The 20815-nt window shown below is 40.5% G+C and overlaps 1 protein-coding gene across 5 annotated transcripts in view; it reads left to right on the top strand.

The window, feature by feature from the left end:
- The window catches only part of PPP2R5E (protein phosphatase 2 regulatory subunit B'epsilon), a 76283-nt gene that overhangs the window by 39423 nt on the left and 16045 nt on the right, over positions 1-20815 (top strand). For 4 of the 5 annotated variants that reach the window (XM_071557333.1, XM_071557332.1, XM_071557331.1 and 1 more), the window contains 2 exons: positions 6706-6902; positions 20408-20509. In XM_071557333.1, coding sequence (XP_071413434.1) covers positions 6706-6902; positions 20408-20509 — 299 coding nt within the window. Of the gene's footprint in view, positions 1-6705; positions 6903-15026; positions 15162-20407; positions 20510-20815 lie in introns of those variants that run through there. The other variant, XM_071557334.1, reaches the window with a different exon arrangement.

The raw sequence follows: 20815 nt of genomic DNA, 5'->3' as shown, positions 1-20815 counted from the left end.
AGATCTACACTGAGTTCAGAATACTCACCCCAGTAAACAACATTTGTTGAAAACCTCAGTGAAATGCTCGGGGAGTGTTCCTGAGCAGCAGAGGGTTTTGCAGATCCAGGATCCCTGTGGAACTACCCCAGGAGATTCCTGTTCAGTGAGAACTTGTTTGGTTTGATCAGGGAGAAACTTACGGCCAGGGAAATAATTCTTAATTTTGTGATTGATTATCCAAAGAGACACAGTTTATCAGGAAATTGCTGGGTTATGTTCTGTGTTGCAGTTTGGGTGTGCTGGAGTATGTTATTGTTGTGTTTTTCGTGTGCGTGTTCACTCATGAAAGTCAGCTTGAGTTTGTCCCACTGTATTTATTGCTGTGGGAATAATTGCACTGGTTGGGTTTTACATATTTGTAACACAGGGCCTGAACTGCTGCCCTGCCTGTGTAATTATTAAGTATAGAGAATGGGTTGGGAAAACAGCTTTGAATAAAGCACCTGTTACAAAAGAGTGATTACTGACTTGGCAAAGCATTCATAATATTGACAGCCAGGCAGGAAAATTAAATGAATGCTATCAGGACAGTGATTATTTTTTCTCAAGAAGTGCGTATAAGAAAAAGAGGGCAAACATTTGTACTTCTTGAGATCTTAGAACCAATATTGTGCTGTGAGAAGTGGCCCATAGAAATGGGGTGAGTTAGTGAGAGCTTTGAGCTGGTGTCACTTGACCTTCTCTTGACCTTCTCAAAGAAAATCAAGAGGCTTTCAAAATCAAATTTGCAAGTTTTATTTGAATGAAAAACTGAAAAGGTAACTTGTTACAAAATAAAATCTCCATAGTGATTTGTGAGGGATAGATGTAGACAGATTTATGCACAGCTTCTGCTTTATGCAGGTAGGTCCTTGGTGCAGGTTATGTTGGGTGAGGTGGCTTTCTGTGTGGCAGCGAAGCAGGAGAAGTTTCTTTGGGGTTTTGGAGGTTTTTTGTCACAAAGAAACTTTATTTAACTAGAAGAAGAATAGTCCTAGGTTTATTTAGTCCTGGATGATACAGAAACTGAAGAAAAATTGAGGAAATGCTTCATCAAGTTGAAAGGGAAAGTCATAATTTTGCTATTTAGTTGAAAGAGGAAGCAAACTCAAAAGTGGAGTGAAGACAGAGTTCTCAGATTTTGGGGCATTGTAAGGAAGTGCTTAAAGTTAATGTGAATAAAAAAGTAACTATTAATCTCTCTTCCCCATTCTGGTTTGGTTTCAGGATGTGTTTTTATTTTTCGTGTTCAGGGTGGTATTTTCTTTTACTATCATGTAAGTAGATGATGCTATTTCTTTATGCAAATGTCACCATCAAGCTAATGAATACCAGTAATGTATCTACTGGACTTGATAGTTATTCTGAGGGCATTTTGATTTTAATTATTCATAAACATTCTGATATTGCATATGTGGGTGCAGGGTAGAATCATAGAATGGATTGGGTTGGAAAAGACCTCCGAGATTATTGAGTCCAACCCTTGGTCCAACTCCAGTCCCTTTATCAGATCATGGCACTCAGGACCACGGCCAATCTCAGTTTAAAAACCTCCAGGGATGGGGAATCCACCCCCTCTCTGGGCAGCCCATTCCAATGCCTGATTACTCTCTCTGCAAAGAATTTGTTTCTGATCTCCAACTTCAATTTCCCCTGGCAGAGCTTGAGCCCGTGCCCCCTTGTCCTATTGCTGAGTGCCTGAGAGAAGAGACCAACCCCCACCTGGCCAGAACTTCCCTTCAGGGAGTTCTAGACAGTGCTGAGGTCACCTCTGAGCCTCCTCTTTTCCAGGCTAAACACCTCCAGCTCCCTCAGCCTCTCCCCACAGCACTTGTGCTCCAGTCCCTTCTCCAGCCTCGTTGCTCTTCTCTGGCCCCGCTCCAGTCCCTCAATCTCTTTCCTGAACTGAGGGGCCCAGAACTGAACACAACACTCAAGGTGTGGCCTCCCCAATGCAGAGTACAGGGGAAGGGGCACTGCCCTGATCCTATGGAGTCTGCATCGTTTGCCTTGTGTGATTCTGGGCCCTGTGCTGCCCTGTCTGCAGTCCCGTGGCTTTTCCTCACAGTTGCTGGTTTAAGCAGCTCAATCCCTGCCCCCTTCCTCATTTCATCACTTCCCCTGGTTATACCCTTCACTGCAAAACTGCAGGGTGGAGCGGTCAGGGAAGGATCCAGGTGCTGCCCCTTCTCTTGCCTGTTCACGTGCCAGGGAAAGGAGAGCCATAGCTCTGTTCTCTGGTGCACAGTTTGCTTTCTGTGATCCAAAATGAGTTACTTGTAAATTACTTTAATTAAAATAAGCATACTGTATAAACATTGGTATGTTTAGAGACTTGCAGTAAAAGTGTGCTATCAAGTTTTATGTCTTTAATTGATAAAAGGATGCAGAAAGCAGAGGCTGATGAGAAGGGATGGACTGGTTGGATTAGGATTATTTTGGGACTAGGCTATTAAGAGAGAAACGGAATTGCTTTGGCTATTTTGGGATTAGTACTTCAGCCTTTGCTGTAAAAACTGTTAGTCCATGTCTGAAAAAAAAAGAATTACAGCACTTTCTGTCTTTTTTTTTGATAACTTTATAAAAACTTGAAGCTGTTAAAGACTCTATCTTGATGATCACTGTGCAGATGTATTAGCACTTGCCTTCAGTAAGCCAATTCCCTTTGAATCTGTGAATACTCACTGTATTTCAAAAGCTCTGTACAGCTTTAAATGGCTAAAGAGAAAACTGACAAGGCCGAAAATTAAATTGTTGCAAAGACCTTCTGAAAATGAGGAGAGCTCTCACAGTCATCCAGATGGAAGTTTATCTTCCTTTAGATTTTGATTTTAATAAATGTATACTCCTTTGTCCATTGGACATAAATCACACATGCCATTTAATAGTGTAATTTTGATTTTATTTCATAGGTTATTAAAGTATTATATGTATTTACACAGATTTATTAGAGCAGCTGCTCAATGTTCAGTTTTTTCTTCTGAAAGTTGATACAATGGTAATTTTGGAGATTATTAAATTTGAGGGCCTTAATGTTTCACTGCATGTTAGCACAAGAGTAAAATGGTGCAGAATTCATTGAAAACTTCTGAGTATCTGCTGAGAAGAAAATGATTTGCTGCTTTTCATCAGCTCACTGTGAACATCTGTAAGGAACTGTGTGTTTCTTTTCAAGTCATTGTGTTCAGGAGCTCAGCTTTGCTGTGGGGCTCTGTAGGTCTGTACCCCAAGTACCACAAAAAGTAACCCCCTCAGAACCCCAAACCAGCAAAGGCACAGTCTCTGTGGGAAGGCTTGAATACTGATTTTATTTATTGATGTTGCCCTTTTCTTGTCTTAGGACCTCCTAATTTTTTCAGTATATTTACTTTCATATAATTTTCTGTTTCCAAGTATAACCTCCCCCCAGGCATTAGGTGCTAGTCTGTTCCCAAGGCACCCCAAATTCCCAAGAATAATGAGAAACTGCTGAGTGAAACTTCTTATGGTTTTATTCTCTAATGTGAGTAGCAACTTCGTTAATAAAGAAATGCAGATATGACCAGAACAATTGGCTTGGTTTTGGGTTTTATTTTGTGGGACTTTGAGGTTTTGGGGTTTGTTTGTTTGTTTGTGGGTTTTTGGTTGCCTGTGGTTTGGGTTTTTTTGTTTGCCCCTTTGGTTCATATGGCTTGTTGACGAAGTTAGACTCATATATTTCATGAAGTGTTCTGGAGTGGTTTTTCATGAGAAGAATTTAATTATATTTCTCATTTTGTTCCCACACCTCCAGATACTTAACTGGAGAAAACAAAACAAAACAAACTTTTATTACTTATTTTAATGCTTTAGTAATTCTAAAATTTTTATTTAATACCAGCTCTGTTTAAAATTAGTATAATCTTGAGTCATATATATGAGTCTGGTTTTAACTTGTGCTGAATTGTATCTTAATGGATTTCCCATTTGATCTCAGCCTGTTTGATTATAATGTCCTTGTTGGTCAAAGCAAATGCATATGAGTCGTGTACAACAGTGCAACCAAAACCTCATTATGCTCATGTAACAACAGAGATTTTATTGATACCTTTTACGTCTTTTCAAGGTCTGTGGTGTATTACTGATAGTATAAGAAAGAGGTCTTAAAAATAGTACTTTTGAATTGTAACCAATCATGCTTTAATGGGTTTTTTTCTCTTCAGCTTTTATTTAGATTCTTTTGGAAGAAGTTGTTAATCAATTAACTGTTGCCTGCTTGTTAACAACAGTGAATTCTGTAATACTTGAATGCCTGTGGTCCAGAAAGCAGTCACAGGGACTTTGCTTCCCAGGCCATTTATCTGCTGCAGGGCTGTAACTTCAGGAAGGTGGTTGTGGTAGTTTTAGTCAGGCCTCAAATTAGCAGGCTCAGAGAATCTACATAGATTAGGAGAGACAGGTATCACCTGACTTAAGCAACCAAAGAAACATTTCATACCAGATGACACGAACCTGAGGTAGGGCTACAAGATGGGAGGTGTTCACTCAGTTCCATCATGGCCAAAGTAGAGGCAGGACATGCAGCTGCTGCCCTGCTGTCCTGGGCCCTGCTGCTGCTGCCACTACTTGCATGTTGTGTGAGTTTCAGGGAAGCAGAAACATTTTGTTGTTATACTTTCTGTTTCTTGCTAAGTGTCTTTTGGGGTGCTTATGGATCTACAGTGATGGAATCTGTTTTCGGTGGGAGGTAGAAAATTGTTGTGATATATAACTTGTGTAAGTGTGTGTTGTATTGTAGTTTGCTTTTAATTTTCTGTATAAATATATATATAGTTAAAGCATCAGTCAAGTTTGAGGGGGTTTTTTCCCTTTCTCCCTTTTCTCAGCTTTTGGGAAGGGGAAGGAGATTGACTCTGTACTGGGCAGTTGGCATTTTGCCAGCTCAGCCTGAGACAGTTGTGAAAAGTGCTCTTCTGTGTAATGGGTGAAGGCTGATGAGTTTCTCTGTCCCCCTGGCTCATCTTTGGTTTCAGCTCTGCCTGCTCTGAGGTGTCTGAACATGTGAGAGAGACCTGGCCAGTGGAATGGCTTTATGGTGATCTGGTTTAGGGCCCTTCAGTATTCCACAGGATTCTTCTCCTGTGTGGCTCTTGTTGGTGTTCTGCAGGACCAGGTTTCTTGCATCTTCTGTGCCACAGATGATTGTAGCCAATTCCAGTGGTGTGAAATGTGGTGTCATAACTGTACCATGTTTCTCCTACACCTTCATTTCCTTTGAACACAGATGTCACAGAGCTCACACAGCCCTAATGAATATGAGCTCGGTGTGTGCTGCCTGACAGCATCCCTTAAACTTCACCAAGATTTTGGTGGCTCTTTGGAAGATGCTGTTTGCTACCTTTTGAATCCTGTCACTACTGCTGCGCTGTGAACAGTGAGAAGTTGAATAAACTGTTGCATCTTTATTAATACTACATTCCATCTTTATTCCTTTCGGTGTTTAAGCACTGTTTTTAATTAAATTTAATCACTGTGTTTAATTAAAACAGATTCATGGTCCTTAAACCTTAAAACTCCTTAAAGCTACCATACAATGACTAGGAGCTTTCAGTGTTTACCACGTATTCCTTACCTTGACATATTCTTGTGTCAGCAATAAGAAATTCCATCTTAGATTGGTATGTCTAAGTTTTAAGACATAAACATCAGTTTTTTAGTATTAAGATTTTTCTGTTTGAGATCAGTGAAATTTCATTTGTGTGTTGTATTCTGACTTGGAAGGTCATTTGCTGGAGTTTTGGTGCCGAGGTGGCATTGGGGCCTTAAAAAACCAAAGGCAGATCAAGGGAAGTGAAGTGCAGATTTTCAGAATAAAAATATGTTTTTCATTCCTGCAACTTTCTGCTATTGTTGGCCTCTTGTGTACATGAACACTGGATAAAGGAAGCTGTCAGTTTATTCTTTTGATGCATTTGGTATACTAACCAACCAGTAAGATGCTGACATTCCTTTTATTATTGTATTAGGTCTTTTTATCTGCAGAGAATTAAGAAAACAGAGCAAAAATAGTGAACAGTACCTTCTCTTTATTGGTCAAGCACATACTATTTTTTGGTGAAAATATTCCTATTGATGCATGTTGTGTGTTCACAGTAAAGCAAAATAATCCTCATTGTGTTTCAGTAAATTTGATTTTGCTGTGGAAAGTGTCGGCGTGGGGGTAATGATTGAATCTAAAAACCTGTTTGTGGAATTGCAGTCTTGCTGTGCATTCATATATATGTATTCATGTATATTCATGTAGGGTTATAATTGACATGGTGTTTTTAGACATACAAATTAATCAAGCTTGATGTGTTTGACAGTTCTTTCATCCCTTTTTGGAGTGTAAGTTAACAATGGTGAGTGCCAGCCTCCAGCCCAAGGAGTGGTATATTGTAAAATTAAATTTTAAATGCTTTTGTGTTGGCATTCTCTGCTTCAGCCTGGACTTTCTTGGTGAACTTTATTTTCCTAATAGCAGGTGATGATTAAATTACTTGTACTGTATGTTGGAGGTCTCCGACACACAGTAACAGTCCTGTGAGTGGTTCGTATGTTAATCTGAACTCTGTTTTACAAAAACTGTATGAATGCTGCTTTCCTTTGAAATTGATCTTCAAAAAGAAATCCTGTTTTGTATAATAAGATGCCAGACTCACAAAGATTTCCTTTCTTGTTTCATAGACGTTCCATCTTCAGAGCAGCCTGAACTGTTCCTAAAGAAACTTCAACAGTGCTGTGTCATTTTTGACTTCATGGACACGCTTTCAGACCTTAAAATGAAAGAATACAAGCGCTCCACTCTTAATGAACTGGTGGACTACATCACAATAAGCAGAGGCTGTTTGACAGAGCAGACTTACCCTGAAGTAGTTAGAATGGTGAGTTCCTTCTTTCTCACGGTGCCTTTAAATCCACTTGCAATTCCAGCTGCATGTTGTGGGTGAAATTGAACCCTGGAGCAGGTGAATTAAATGAGGCCTTTGGTTTGTATTTGCTGCTAGACGTCACTTGGGGATAATTCTCCAAAGACAAAAATGTTAATTTTTATATATTATTAATTAAAATCAAGTAGATGATGGTTATTTATAGTGTCACAAATGTATGAAAGGAAACCTGGATTGCTTCCTGGTGGAGAAAGCTGTAAAATCAGAGTCCATTATGTTTCCTCTCACCTGCCCTCCCTCTCCTTCCTAGTAGAAATAATGGAATAATTTTTGCAAGTTTCTACCTGTCTTTGAACTTTCTCCAAGCTCTTGGATGTCTGTTTTAGGTGGAGATAGCTTAAAGTATGCACAGATAATAATTCTAAAATAATAAATGCTAAATATATTGCACAGGATCATTGTGAAAATTTCCTGATTGTGGTGTGTGGATCCATTAGCAGCTGCCATTAAAGTGAGGAAGATTAAACAATAAAGCCATATCATGTATATATGAATTGCCAAATAATGGTATTCTCAGTGTAAAAATGGAAACAGTACCAGATGCTACATGGTGAAGGTTCATTGGATTGGCAAAATCAATCACTGCTTTAAAGTGTTTGTTCTGTGCTACCACACAACTGTTAAAATGCATTACCTAAATGAGAAGGCAATTAGCTAAGTATAGATTTGGTGATGATGGTTTGCTAATGGTGCTGTGTGATCATGGAATCCACTGGCTGTGTGCTTTAAGAAAAAAAATCAATAGATTTGACACTACATTATATATGCTCCTCATTTCTTTTCTGACACACAGATACATCCTGTGTTGCTTGTCTGTAATACTTAAAAGTAGCTGTAAATTGTGACAGAACCACCAAGCATGAAGGGAAAAACCCCAGAATTTAAGGGTATATGAAAAAGTCCTAATATGACTTGTCTGTGTGTGTGCATTGTCAGAAAGCCTTTAATTATGTGATCAGATTCTTCCACTTCTCCCCCACCCTCCCTTTCCCTCCTCTGCACTGGACCAATCTTCTGAACGAGCTGCTTTTCAGTCTGTTGTGTTATTTCTTCAGCATGTGGTCTCATGCACCCAAATTCCGTCAGAATACAGAATGACTAGTTCTTTGCTCAGTTTTTGAGCTGGTGCTACACTGTAGTATCTTAATGCTTTGCAAATGTCTTAATTTTCTGTATATCCCTGGTGATAAACAGTGTATCACACCCTTGCATAGACAGGACAGTGATGCACAGAGAACTTAAAAAAAACGGGGGACTTTTTCACTCAGTAGCAGAGGCGTCTAAACTTACCTCCTCTGAGAATTTGTTAATTTTTTTAGCATTGCTCTTACTGAGGTTATAGTCTTGTGTTGACTTTGGTTATAGTTGTTTTCTGCAGCAACATCTGTTGAATAAAAACTCTGCAAGTTAGTGTTGTCTTAGTCTGGGCCCTGAGAAACATGAATTTGATTGGTAACTGCTCATAAAGTTCAATTTGAATCACAAGTTACAATCTATGAAACAGCTAAACTTGAACTGTAAAAGAAATGCAAACCCTCTTTGGTAGCATCTCCTACTGTTCCTGCAGTCACTTGTGTTGATTCACACCACAGTTTTTATCCTAAGAAAATGATGTGTTGCTTAGAGTTTGAAAATCATGGTTTTAAATAATTTCCTTAAATATATTCCATATCTATGGCATGGGGGACTCACTGGAAATAAAGGTATGGCCTGAATGTTTCCAGTGGATTTCATACATACTTGCTAATGGAGCTTCAGGAATTTCAGTTTCATTTTTGATGGAAAACTCTCCTCTTTTCCTTTCATTGCATCATGGCCTTCTTCACTCTGCTTTCTTTTGCCCAGCATTTGGGCTCCAAATGCTGAACCCAAGTTATGTGTCCTCTTCAAGACCAGTCTGCTGAAGCAGAGGAGGACTGCAAATATTCCCAAGTCCTGTGTGTGGCTGCCCAGTGACCCCTGACTGCCCAAACCTGGATTTTGTACTAATAAAAAGGATTCAGGGAAGGGGATATGTTTTCCCTGAAGAATTTTCTGAGAAAGTTATATCATTTACATTTTATAGAAACTCTGGCCTGCAGCAGCCCCCTGTGCTGTGATGAAGGTGTGAGCTGTTGGACAGCTGGAGTCCCCCAGCTGTGCCTGTCACAACCAGCAGTGCCTTTGGTGCATGTGCTGCTGGCAAAGCACTCTGGTGGCTGCATTCCATGTGCACAGGATGCTGTGCTCTGGTATTGAATTTTTTGTGAGTGAATCCACAGCAGATGCATGAATGATTTCTGTAGATCACCCCAATGAATGCGAAGGCCAGCAGGCCCAGGGCAGTGACCCTTCCCCTGTACTCTGCCTTGGTGAGGCCACACCTTGAGTGTTGTGTTCAGTTCTGGGCCCCTCAGTTCAGGAAAGAGATTGAGGGGCTGGAGCGGGGCCAGAGAAGAGCAACGAGGCTGGAGAAGGGACTGGAGCACAAGCGCTGTGGGAGAGGCTGAGGGAGCTGGGGGTGTTTAGCCTGGAGAAGAGGAGGCTCAGAGGTGACCTCAGCACTGTCTAGAACTCCCTGAAGGGAAGTTCTGGCCAGGTGGGGGTTGGTCTCTTCTCCCAGGCAACCAACAGTAGGACAAGGGGGCACGGGCTCAAGCTCTGCCAGGGGAAATTGAAGTTTGACATCAGAAAAAATTCTTTGCAGAGAAAGTAATCAGTCATTGGAATGGGCTGCCCAGAGAGGGGGTGGATTCCCCATCCCTGGAGGTTTTTCAACTGAGCTTGGCCGTGGCCCTGAGTGCCATGATCTGGTAAAGGGACTGGAGTTGGACCAAGGGTTGGACTTGATGATCTCGGTCTTTTCCAACCCAATCAATTCTATGATTCTATTATTCTGCTAGGCCACATGACCAGGGCCTTGGTGCTTTGGGGTTTTTTTCTGTGTTACAGGTATAGGCTGTTTGGGAAAACTGCTTTTTCCCCCTCCTTGTCTTTGCCTATAAAAGCAAGACTTCTCCAGCACTCTGAGCACAGTTTCATGGGCTCTAGAGGGAAAGGCCAGGCTTACAATACTATATAGTGTAAGTTTTCAGCACATACTGCCTGGTGAAGACTCGCTTTGTGCTGAAGCCTCATCTTTGATGTAACTTGTCCTTTGCAGTAAGAGCATTTCTTGTTTCAAGCAGATTTGATCATACTCTGAGACAGAGTTAACTGTGCACAGTTGACTTTGTGAGTGCAAAATCCTTCACTGCTTCTGGGGATTTTCTCCAAGGTCCCCAACTGTGCTCGCAAAAGAGCTGTCACAGTGACCATCTCACACGTGTCATAATAGTGAAGAAAACAGCAGTAGCTGTGTCCTGACCAAATCAGTGTCCCCACTGCCTGCCTGCCACAATTGTCATGGGAGTGTTTTGATTGAAAGACCAGGATCTTAAAACTGATCAAAATGGAGCCCAGGTGTTCTTTGTCCCTTTGAAAGGTCCCTTCTCCTTATGTTTAGTGTTCATCAATCTAGGAATTAATATTTTCTGTTTGGCCCTTTGAGATACCATGATTTGGAGGTGAAGGAGAAAAAAAAAGCTCTTTTGTGAGTTTTGGCATCATTTAAGAGCAGAAAAAAAGCAGCACATTGGTCTGAAACTGATACTTTAAAAGTTACTAATACTTATAGAGAAGGATTAATGGTTAAAGTGTTTTCTCATCTTACTTTTTTGAATATTTTCTGAATTATATCTGTGGAAGAGACATTTTTTTTTAAAGGTTTTATAATGTTTGTGTATGTCAGTGATCTCTGTTTGTGACCTGACAGGAGTTTGGCTCTGTAGATACCAGGCTAGAAAAAGGTTACAAGTAAAATTCCTCCAAAGATCTGAGACTTCTGATTGCTTCTAAAGTGGAGTGGTATTTTGACATAAGGGTTTGAAAAACAGTCATTGGTGGTAGCCAGCACAGCTCATGGGTGTTTCTTATATCAACCATCTGAAATTCATGCCTCTAAAACCTTTATCCATATTTGCAATATCACATATTTTTGTGTTGTTCTCTTGAGCATATGATGTGATATGGTATATAGTTAAATGTGAAATCACTTGGCTATTTGCCAGCCTGTGTGCAGATCTACTACATTAAACAACTCTATTTAGCTTGATACAGTGTTTGGCTAAGAAAAATAAAATAAAATAAAATTGAAGTTACTCGTGGCCACCAAAGCAAGTTGCAGTGGCCTTGTCACTGCCATCAGTATCAGCTAATGGGAAGGGCAGTTGGGATTTGTGTTAATGGCCACGAGCTGGAGAGATTTATTGAGGGCTTTGCTGCCCCTGCAGTTTGATGTGTTGTTCAGGAGGGCAGATGACACTGTTTAGAATTAGGTAAGTCTTAGGGAAAAAGGCCCTTGCCAATGAAGTCACACTCTGCTAAAGAAGGAAATGCCAGTATCAGGATTTTATGAACCAATAATTGGACACTTAATCTAAAATTTGTTCCTGTCTGAGCAAAATGTGGAGGCTTAAACTAATGATACTGATTTTGCTGGGAGATTAAGCAGTGGTAGTTGAATGAAATGAATGTTTGCTGTTATCTGTGGTATCTTAAGGGCTGTCTCTAGTAGAGCTGGTTGTGTTTTCTGGGTGTTTAGACATAGATTGAGGAAACTGATTTATTTCATTTAAAAAATTGGATGGGAAAAATTGACAAGCTGTTCAACTGAGAAATCTGTGAATCTCTTTGCTGGTGAGCAACCTTTGAGCTCTCCTACTTCATTATCCAAAAATTGTGAGCCCAGCCCCTGACATTTACTGAGGTATTTACACAACATCCATAAGTGGCTACCAGACCCTAGGAAATGGCCGTGAAACTCTTTAGAGATACACCTTTTAGAGAGGATAGAGATACTTTGTTTTCTCCTTTAAGGGATGAAATGCTTTTGGCTTCCCATTGTCATCTTTATCTTCTCTGTAATGACAAATCAATTAAAGTAAGACTGTAATTTCTGTACACCCAAAGTGAAGCATCAGATGTCATGTGGTGTAGGAACTGTGTTGAGCAACACAAGGAGAGAAACTTGGTTAAATCAATACCCAAATAAACACAAAAAATGCATTTGAAAGGTCACAGTCTGGTTGGTTCCCCCCCCCCCCCCCCCCCCCTTTTGTCTCTTCTTTCTACTGACATAAATCTGGAGGGATTGCATTCCTTTTACTGCAGGTTTGTCTCAACAGATGTGAGGGCAGAGCCTGTTCAGGAGTTTGTTTGTGACAGACTTGTTAAAGATAAAAAATATCTAGTTAAGCCATGATTTTTTTAGTATGTTAATGACCCTATTTTTAGGAAGTGTTCTGGCTGTTAGACTTCATATGCATTATGAATCTTTTTATTTTCTATAGCTTTAGCTGTATCTTATGACTCAGTATGACATGGTGGTTGCTATATGTTCATCCTGTTTAGGGTTTTCTGTATTAAAATGTTCTTGGATAGAGATTTTTCTGCAGTCTTACTTTTTTAATTTGGCAAACCCCCTGTGTGTATATTCCTGTTGGTTCTTGTATTGGATTGCAAAGTGTAATGTGGTATGTCATTTTGACTTTAAGGGAAATAAATGAAATAATAGACTCTCACAAAAATTGACAAATAATGTCTTTTTTCTAATGGGAATTTTATAGCACTTGAGGAATTCTGTAAGATTTTAGGAATTAATCTTAAACTGAACTTGAATCAGTAGAAGTGGAAGAGATTGTTTTGAAGCCATCTGAAATACTGAAAGGGGAGTGCAGTGTCCTTTGACACCCCCAAATGCATTTTGATCCAAACATGGTCATGTGGGTGCAGCCATGATGGAGCAAGCATGCTATTGTTAAAAAAAAGTAGGTAAAAGTCAGATAGTATTTTAAATTCTCTTCCCGTTTCTTTAATGTGAGTGTTTATAAGTTCTATAGAAGCACGGGGAAAATCGAACTTTGATTTCTTTTATGTATTATTTCCAAATACCTTTGTTAGATGTTTTTGTTATTCACATTCTCTGTAAACCCAGTTCGTACAAACCCCACAATGGTTATTAAAAGAAGTGGCTCTGATGTTCTGTGCTCCTCTCAAAAAATCAGTTGGAGGCAGCTCCTCTTGCAGCAGTTGTCCCTTAAAATTTTTCCCGACAGTGTGTAATTAGATTTACCCATATCCACTATTCCTGCAGTTGGTTGCTTAGGCCTTGAATCCATCACCTTTGTCTGCATAATAGTACAGTGACTGGGTCTAAAGCCAGGAAATAAACTGGCAAAAGAGTTTCTTGTTTCAAGAAGTACTTTGATAATGATAATATTATAATGTAATGATAATAATGACGACGACGATGATAATAATCATAATAATCATAATAATAACAACAATAATACTAATAATAATATTAATACTACTACTACTACTACTATTACTACTACTACTAATAATAATAATATCCCCACACCTCATTTTGGCCGCATCACCTTTTGCGTACCTTTCGAGCATTGTCTCAGTAGACAAACATAACACGAAATCTCTGGGGGATTGTTTTCTTGGGGTTTGTGTTCTGTTTTTTACTTTGCAGTCTGAGACAGTCTGAGTTTTGTAATGCTGTCTAGAGTTCAAGTGCCTGTGTTGGCAGGCTTTCACTTGATCTGGTGCCTGCTCTGGAGGTGAGAGGCTCTTCCTGCTGGTCCTGTGCTTTAATTTGTCCAAGATACTTGAGCTACTGCTATAATTTGTTATGTATTGTATAGGATTAGCTGGGCACACATTTAATAAATAACTCTTCCATTGGATCATCTCAAAACTTAGTTACACAGAGGTAGATGAATGGGGTTACTAGTAGGGTACCCCGAGATGAGCAGGATTAGGTGACCTACAGTGGAATTTCAGGGCTTCAGTTTCCAGCAGCGAGAAGGTGTACTCGGGATCCTGCCTGGGAATTGGTCTGTGCTAACCCTTCTCATTCAGATTGTGTCATCATCCACTTCAATTCATGTGATAGAGAACAAGATTAGAACAAGGGTGATGGCTTTAAACTGGAAGAGGGCAGAGTTAGATTAGACATTAGGGTGGAATTCTTGACTGTGAGGGTGATGAAGCATCAGCCCAGAGAAAGCTGTGGGTGCCCCATCCCTGAAAGTGTTCAAGGTGAAGCTGGATGGGGCTCTGAGCAGCCTGATCTGGTAGAAAGTGTCCCTGCCCATGGCAGGGGGGTTGGAACAAGATGATCTTTAGGTTTCCTTCCAACCCAGACCATTCCATGATTCTGTGAGAGGTCTCAGGGTTTGTAAATTGGATTCCCTTTAGACAAAACATGCTGTTGTAGTTTGGGATTATTATGTAAATTCTCTCCCCTGCCACTTAACTGCCCAGGCCAGCGGTTAACAAAAGAAGCAGTTAACTGTTGATCGCTGGGGTGGGGGTAGGTTTGTCTCTTTTGGGTTTTTTTTTGGATATTCTCCCCAGTCTTGGCTCGGCGGAACGGGGGAGTGGGGGCTCGAAGGAGGCAGGCTGCCCTGCTGGTTACTGCTGGGTTTTTCCTGGCTGTCTTGGTGCTGCCTACCTCGGACTACTTTTCGTGCCGCGTTGCTGCCTGCCTTGGATTTGCTGCTGGTTGCTCGTACCTTTCTGCTTCTTGGACGGGGAACACAGGGGGAAGAGACTGAGTCCATCTGAAAGCTCACTGCTCGTTTGTCTCGCTGGAGAGGGACTGAAACTCACTCTGCAGCCAGCCGGGCCGTGACATCAACACTTAAGTATAACCTTTTTCTCCCGGAGGAAAACCTGCTGGGTTTTGTTGTTGTTTTGGTTTTTTTTTTCTTTCTCTTGTGGTGTTGGGGGAGTGGGTTGCACTAGTCTGTTTACATACATATATATATATATATATATATATATATATATATATATCAGTTATCCTTCTTGTATTAAAATTCCTTTTCTTAAATTTGATAAAGAGTGGTGTGATTATGATGGAGGAGGCCCCTCCCCTGCTTGTGGGTAAAACATTTTGGTTTTTTCCCCTCAAACCGAGACACATGCACTGCTGAAATGTAGCTAATGCTTTTTTCAGTGCAAGAGATCACTAGAAAGAAACTCCTCCCTCCAAACACATGTGGTATGGACACTGCACCTGAGCAGCAGCTCTTTCATTCTACAAACTTGTTCCTGTTGCAGTTCCCTGCCAAGAGAAGCATCACCCAAGGATCTCAGGTTTGCTGCTTGCTCTTCTCTGGGAAGCTGCTACCACCACCAGAGTGGGGGATGGTAAACTAACAGGTTTAGGAGCCCTGATCTAGAGCTAAATTGTTGCAGGTTATTGACTGAATTTTAGAAGATTTAGAGGTAAAGAAAAGATGAAGAAGGACTGTTTTGCCCCCAGCCTGTGATCTGGATTGTTGACTGTTTCATAATCCATTGTAGTTCATTTTGATGCAGCCAAATCAGAAGTAACACTGCTGGGCAAGAAGAAAGCACATAATAGTAAGCCCTGAAAGACCATGTTCAGACAAGCAGTGGTGCAGAAAAGGACCTGAGCATTGTGGATTGCTATCATGAGTACCTTAATAGGAATTCCTGGTACAGTGCACTCTTCCCAGAATGAATGGCAATAAATTAATACAGCAACGTGCAGGAAAAAAAGAGGGAGATGGTCTGGCTTTTTATACATACCCCAATGCACTTGTGCACAGTGGGAGGTTTAAAGGAAGGAAGCAAAAATAATCACAGGGTTAAAAACAAACAGAGAAACCAACAACTTCCTGGGTTCAGGAGCTCTGTTTTTCCATTTAACAGCACAGAGGTTGAGAAGTGTCATATGTATATTAAAATACCTATATATAGATAGACACTGCATATGCAAACACACACACATATATATATATATATAGAGAGAGAGAGATGTAAGAGAGATCTGGTGGTTTAAGAAGAGACAGTGGGGAATCAAGCAGATTCAACCTTGAAATCAGTGCTGTAGTTAAATTAATATTAAAACCTTAGGAGAAAAGAGCTGGTGGAATCATTTATAATCTTCTAAGATAAACTAAGATATTACATTTTGCAAGATGTACTTTAGTCAAACTTCTGGGAATAATTCAGCAAGTTTTACAGAGAGATTATAACCGAGTGACTGCAGTATTTGCTTCAGGCTCTGGAATATGTAAATCTACAAACAATACTGAAAGCCTCATATATGCAAATGTTTCAGAAGGACAAGTTCAGTGTCTTTTCCAGGAGCCAGTGTTGTCTCCAGGTTAGCATGGCTTCATATTATGGCTTAATTACACTTTATTGTTACTGTATGTTGTTATTATGCACAGCAGTTTAAACATCGTGTGCAGAAATACTGACTTTCAATTTTGTATGTACGTGGGGTTTATTTGGATGATTCCACATATTTTTGAGAACCCTGTGAACTACATGAGTATTCACTTATCCTGGATTTATGTAGAGAATGTATTAAACTTCCCAGTGTGTGTGTTTGTTTGCTTTTCAGGTTTCATTCAGGAAAACCATTACTGATAAAAATCTTTGTTTCAAACAGCACAGAGTAGGAGTGCTCAGCTGCAATTGAATTTGTGAAGTGTTTCTGTTACAGGTTGTCATTTTTATAGCCCTCCAAATGAGGGACAAAGAGAGGACTTCTCAAAACATTATTTTTACTTCAGATTTGAGCCTAGTCATGCTTTCTTTTCTTAAAGTTATTTCAAATATAAATGTGGTGATAAAATCAAAGCTTTCTTGAAGTCTGATGCTTTCAGCTATATGTCCATAATTTTATACTTCTACCTTGTCAGATACCAGTCATCAGATCTGCTCGGAACTTGCAGCTCCCTCTCTTTGAGGGTATCAGGGCAGCCTTCCCTGTCTTCTTTGTTTTTAATGAATTGACATTAACTTGTAATTGTCTGAGAGAGTTTTTGTCTTGCTTCTGGTTGAAGTTAGATCTTAGATCAGATGTTAGGAAGAAATTACTCACAAGGCAGTGAAGCACTGGCACAGGTTATCTAGAGAAGCTGTGTATGCCCCATCCCTGGAGATGTTCAAGGCCAGGTTGGATGGAACTTGGAGCAGCCTGGTCTAGTGAAAGGTTCATGACAGGGGTTTGGAATGAGGTGACCTTTAAGGTGCCTTCCACCCCAAACCACACTGTGATTCTGTGGGTTGTGCCTGACAGACACACTGACAGAGCTTGAGGTTTCTGGGCATCTCCAGTCTAAAAATCTGTCATTTTAGCATTTCCTGTTTGATCTTGGCAATTTCAGATTCAGTGCCAATGGGTAGATTTAACTGCTTTGTTAAATTGCTTGCAGGCACTTGGGTGTTCATATTCTGCATAGCAGGGTAGCTGGGATGTTCTTTCCTACACCCAGTTTGGTGTGTGCTTCTGGAAAGAACAGTCATGGAGGACAGTGTGCAGATGTTTTGGAGAGAACAGAGAAGGGACATCTGTCATGATACAACTTTCTAGAATATCAGAGTATATTAGAGTTTACAAAAATATCATCTGGGCTTGGAGATGTTCCTAATCCAGTGGCAGACGGAAGTCAGTATTGATCAATAGTCATTTGTGTTGGCTGTGGGAGAGGAATCATCAGGGACTGTCTGTGCAGGCTGGCAGGGATGTCCTTTGGCTTGATGATCCAAGAGAGGTCAGGAGAGAAATGATTCAGCTCTCCAGCTGAAGGAATTTTGGCATGCTGCTTGGGCCCAGGGATAAATGCTAAATAGCTACCTTATGCCTATCTGAGAGAAATTCCTTCCAGATTGGATGTAGTGTATTCCCATCTTAGTGTGGTGGCTGTCAGAGTCTCCAATGTACAGCTGGGCAGTTCATGCATGGAAGAACTTGTTGCCTTTGCTTCTCCCTTAGAGACTTATAAACATTAACCACCCAGAGGCTACTGATTTAGATAAGCATGCTATAAATTGACACTGCATGTAAATGAGCTGTCGTGCTGCGTTGTGGTGATTAATGTAACTGTAACGGCACACATTATCTTTTAAAGTTATGATAACCTGGGGAAATCACTTAAAGATAACCTGTTCTGTCTCTTCTCTTCAGGAGAATATCTCCATTTTTTGGCTCCACGTAGCTTATGTTTATTTCTAATGCAAAAAAGAAAATTAAAGAGAGCAAACTGAATACCAGGACCATATTATAGTTTGCATTGCATTTACTCCTGCATGTTAGTTTTTTATGTAAAAGAAAGGCTTTTGAGTTGTCTTGAGACTGGCATTTTTTAATAGGCACTCTCTGGAAATCATACTGATTTTTGTTCCAAGGTCAAGATCCAGGTGTCAGTGCTGGCTTTTAACTAATTGTTGCTGAACTCTTCATAATTTTGGCATGCTGGTAAGGCTCTGGCTGCTCGAGGGTTGGTTTGACTTAAATTAAGCCTATAGGAATTTATCTTTGTTTAGCTCTTCATTTTGAAAGTATCTACTTTTCCTTTCAGGTTTTACTTGTGCCATAGTTCACTATTTGTTCCAGTTTCTAAGCAAAACAGCTGATCAGTACTTAGGTTTTCTGTGATCTGTAACTGCAAGTTTCAATAATATGTGTGTGGTTAAATTTGCCAAAAAATTCTTGATTCAAATGGAGTATAAAGCAGAAAATAAAAAAAAAAGTTGTCTTTGGTTTTCTTAGTTTCCTATTTTGGCCCAAATACTGAGAAAACTGAGATTTTTTTTTTTCACTGTGAAGCATTAACCGAAAATGCTTGAGTAGTAAGTATTTTAGAATCCCATATATTTGGATCCAAGGTACATTTCCCCCTTTCTACTTGGGAATCCTTTGGGTTGTCTACCCTCTTTCCCCCTGTGCTCTACCACAGGAACAGCTCTATCTTGCTAATTCTGATCGCCCTCCCTGCTTTTTCATATCAGCGATAGCAGAAGGAGGAGCTCAGGAATCCTTGAGGAAAGGCAAACCGTAATGTGTGTGTTCCTGGAATGGTTATTTGACCCCTCATGAGACAAGAATTGTCTTTTCATGGAGGGGCTCTGGAGAAAAGTGAGTGAGTCGGGGAAGGGAGAAGGGAGAAGAGCAGCCTCTCTAATGAATGCTGGCAGTCGCTTGGCGGGTGTGGGCACAGGGCCAGGGGGGTTCGGTATCGACCAGCACAGGCTGTAGCTGGTGCTGTATCTCTGCAGGCTGAAAGCCATGCGGCTGAGAACACGAGATTTACGGGGAGAGGGAGGGCTGCTCTGCCAGCCTGGAAGTGCAGTGGCACACACCCTCTTGTGGCAGAAGGGAGAAGTCCTAGCACAAACCAGCGGGGCCTCTTATTTTCTGTGCTCACTCGTTTGCCTTCCCTGCTCTTCTTTTGTCTTCCCCTTGTGTTGAGTGAACATCCTTCACTTGTATGCACCACGTGTGCTTTCCTACACTTCCCTGTTTCATCTTTCTGTTTATGCAGCACCTGAATCTGTTCTGTTTCTCTTGCAAATTCTAAAAAAATCACTATTTTAATGTAGTTTTATCAGTATTTGGAGTGTATTTAAACTGTGGCTTTAAAGTGCCCTTTCTTACTATGTTGCCAACATATTGAAAATATGCCTTATAGACTAAAGCAAATGCAGGAGCAAAAGGCTGGAAAAATAAATAAGGACACTGAAGAACACACTAGTTTCGTTTCTTAAATAGCTTAGTTTGTCTGAACTGTTGTGAAGGGGTCATGTATAGATTAGGAGATAACAGGCTGCTTTTCCCAGCTGTTTGATTAACCAGCTTAGAGATGGGTCAAAGGCACAGGATCAGAGTGCGAGGAAGGCACATCATCACCCTCCAGGTGCAGAAAGGGCCCTACAGCATGTTTGCAGTTTATCAGATTTGCTGCATAATAAGCTGTACGCTCCATTCAGCACTCTAATTAACCCAGGGAAGCACTCTGCTTCAGTCTTGGCTGATAGCAGGAACCTCACAAAGCCAAGCGGTCTCACCAAAGTACCTCTAAATAAGATTAAGCAAAGCGAACCAACCATGAAATAAGATGTAGGCTAAGTGTCGAGCAAATACTATTATTTGCTTTCATTTACTACCAAGTTCTGTACTTGGCATGAGGTGTCCAGGCATTTAATGTGTGGGTAGCAGTGTCAGCTCTTAACAAGTGCTGACAGATGAGACCTTAATCATTAATGTTTTCTCTGTGCAAAGAAGAATAACCAAGTGTAGTATGAAAACACTTGTAAATGCATGTTGATGGTATTTCCTACAACTCCTAAACAGCCCAGCAGGATTGGGAATTCCATGTTGGTGGGCTCCTCTGGAATGTAGTGGCAAACCAGGTAACACTGGGATGTCACTGGAAAGAAGAAAAGATGGTGGCAGGTTTGTAAAATGGCAGGTTCCTTAGCCCTGTTCTGATCTTTGTTAGAGTGGGTGCACACATACACAGCCCTCAAATCTAATATCTGTTTGAAGAGCAGATCTCATCCTTCTTTCTTTCACTTTTCAGGTATCTTGCAATATCTTCAGAACTCTCCCACCTAGTGACAGCAATGAATTTGATCCAGAAGAAGATGAGCCCACCTTGGAGGCATCGTGGCCGCATTTACAGGTTTTGGATTATTTGCCTCAAAAGAAATACTTGTCATTGCTTAATGTAGCTAATAATTTTCTCAGCTTTTTTTTTAACCTGTGGATCAGACCTATTAGTCTGTGAGACACTAACATTTATTAATCCTGCTCATGGCTATGATATAGTGCCTGCAGAGACGATAGAGAACTGTCTGTTATTTGCAGAATGTTAAAGCTTTCTTTAAAAATTATATTGATGGTGTCCCTCATATTGCTGTTTTCCTTCACTGATTTAAAAATTACTTTGTTTTCCATACTGCTGTGCTGCACAAGTGTTTTTCAATAA

The sequence above is a fragment of the Pithys albifrons genome, chromosome 6, assembly GCF_047495875.1.
Source record: "Pithys albifrons albifrons isolate INPA30051 chromosome 6, PitAlb_v1, whole genome shotgun sequence".
In the NCBI taxonomy this organism is placed as follows: Eukaryota; Metazoa; Chordata; class Aves; order Passeriformes; family Thamnophilidae; genus Pithys; species Pithys albifrons.
Note: the sequence above shows the minus strand (reverse complement) of the source record. Positions and strands in the feature narration are given on the sequence as shown.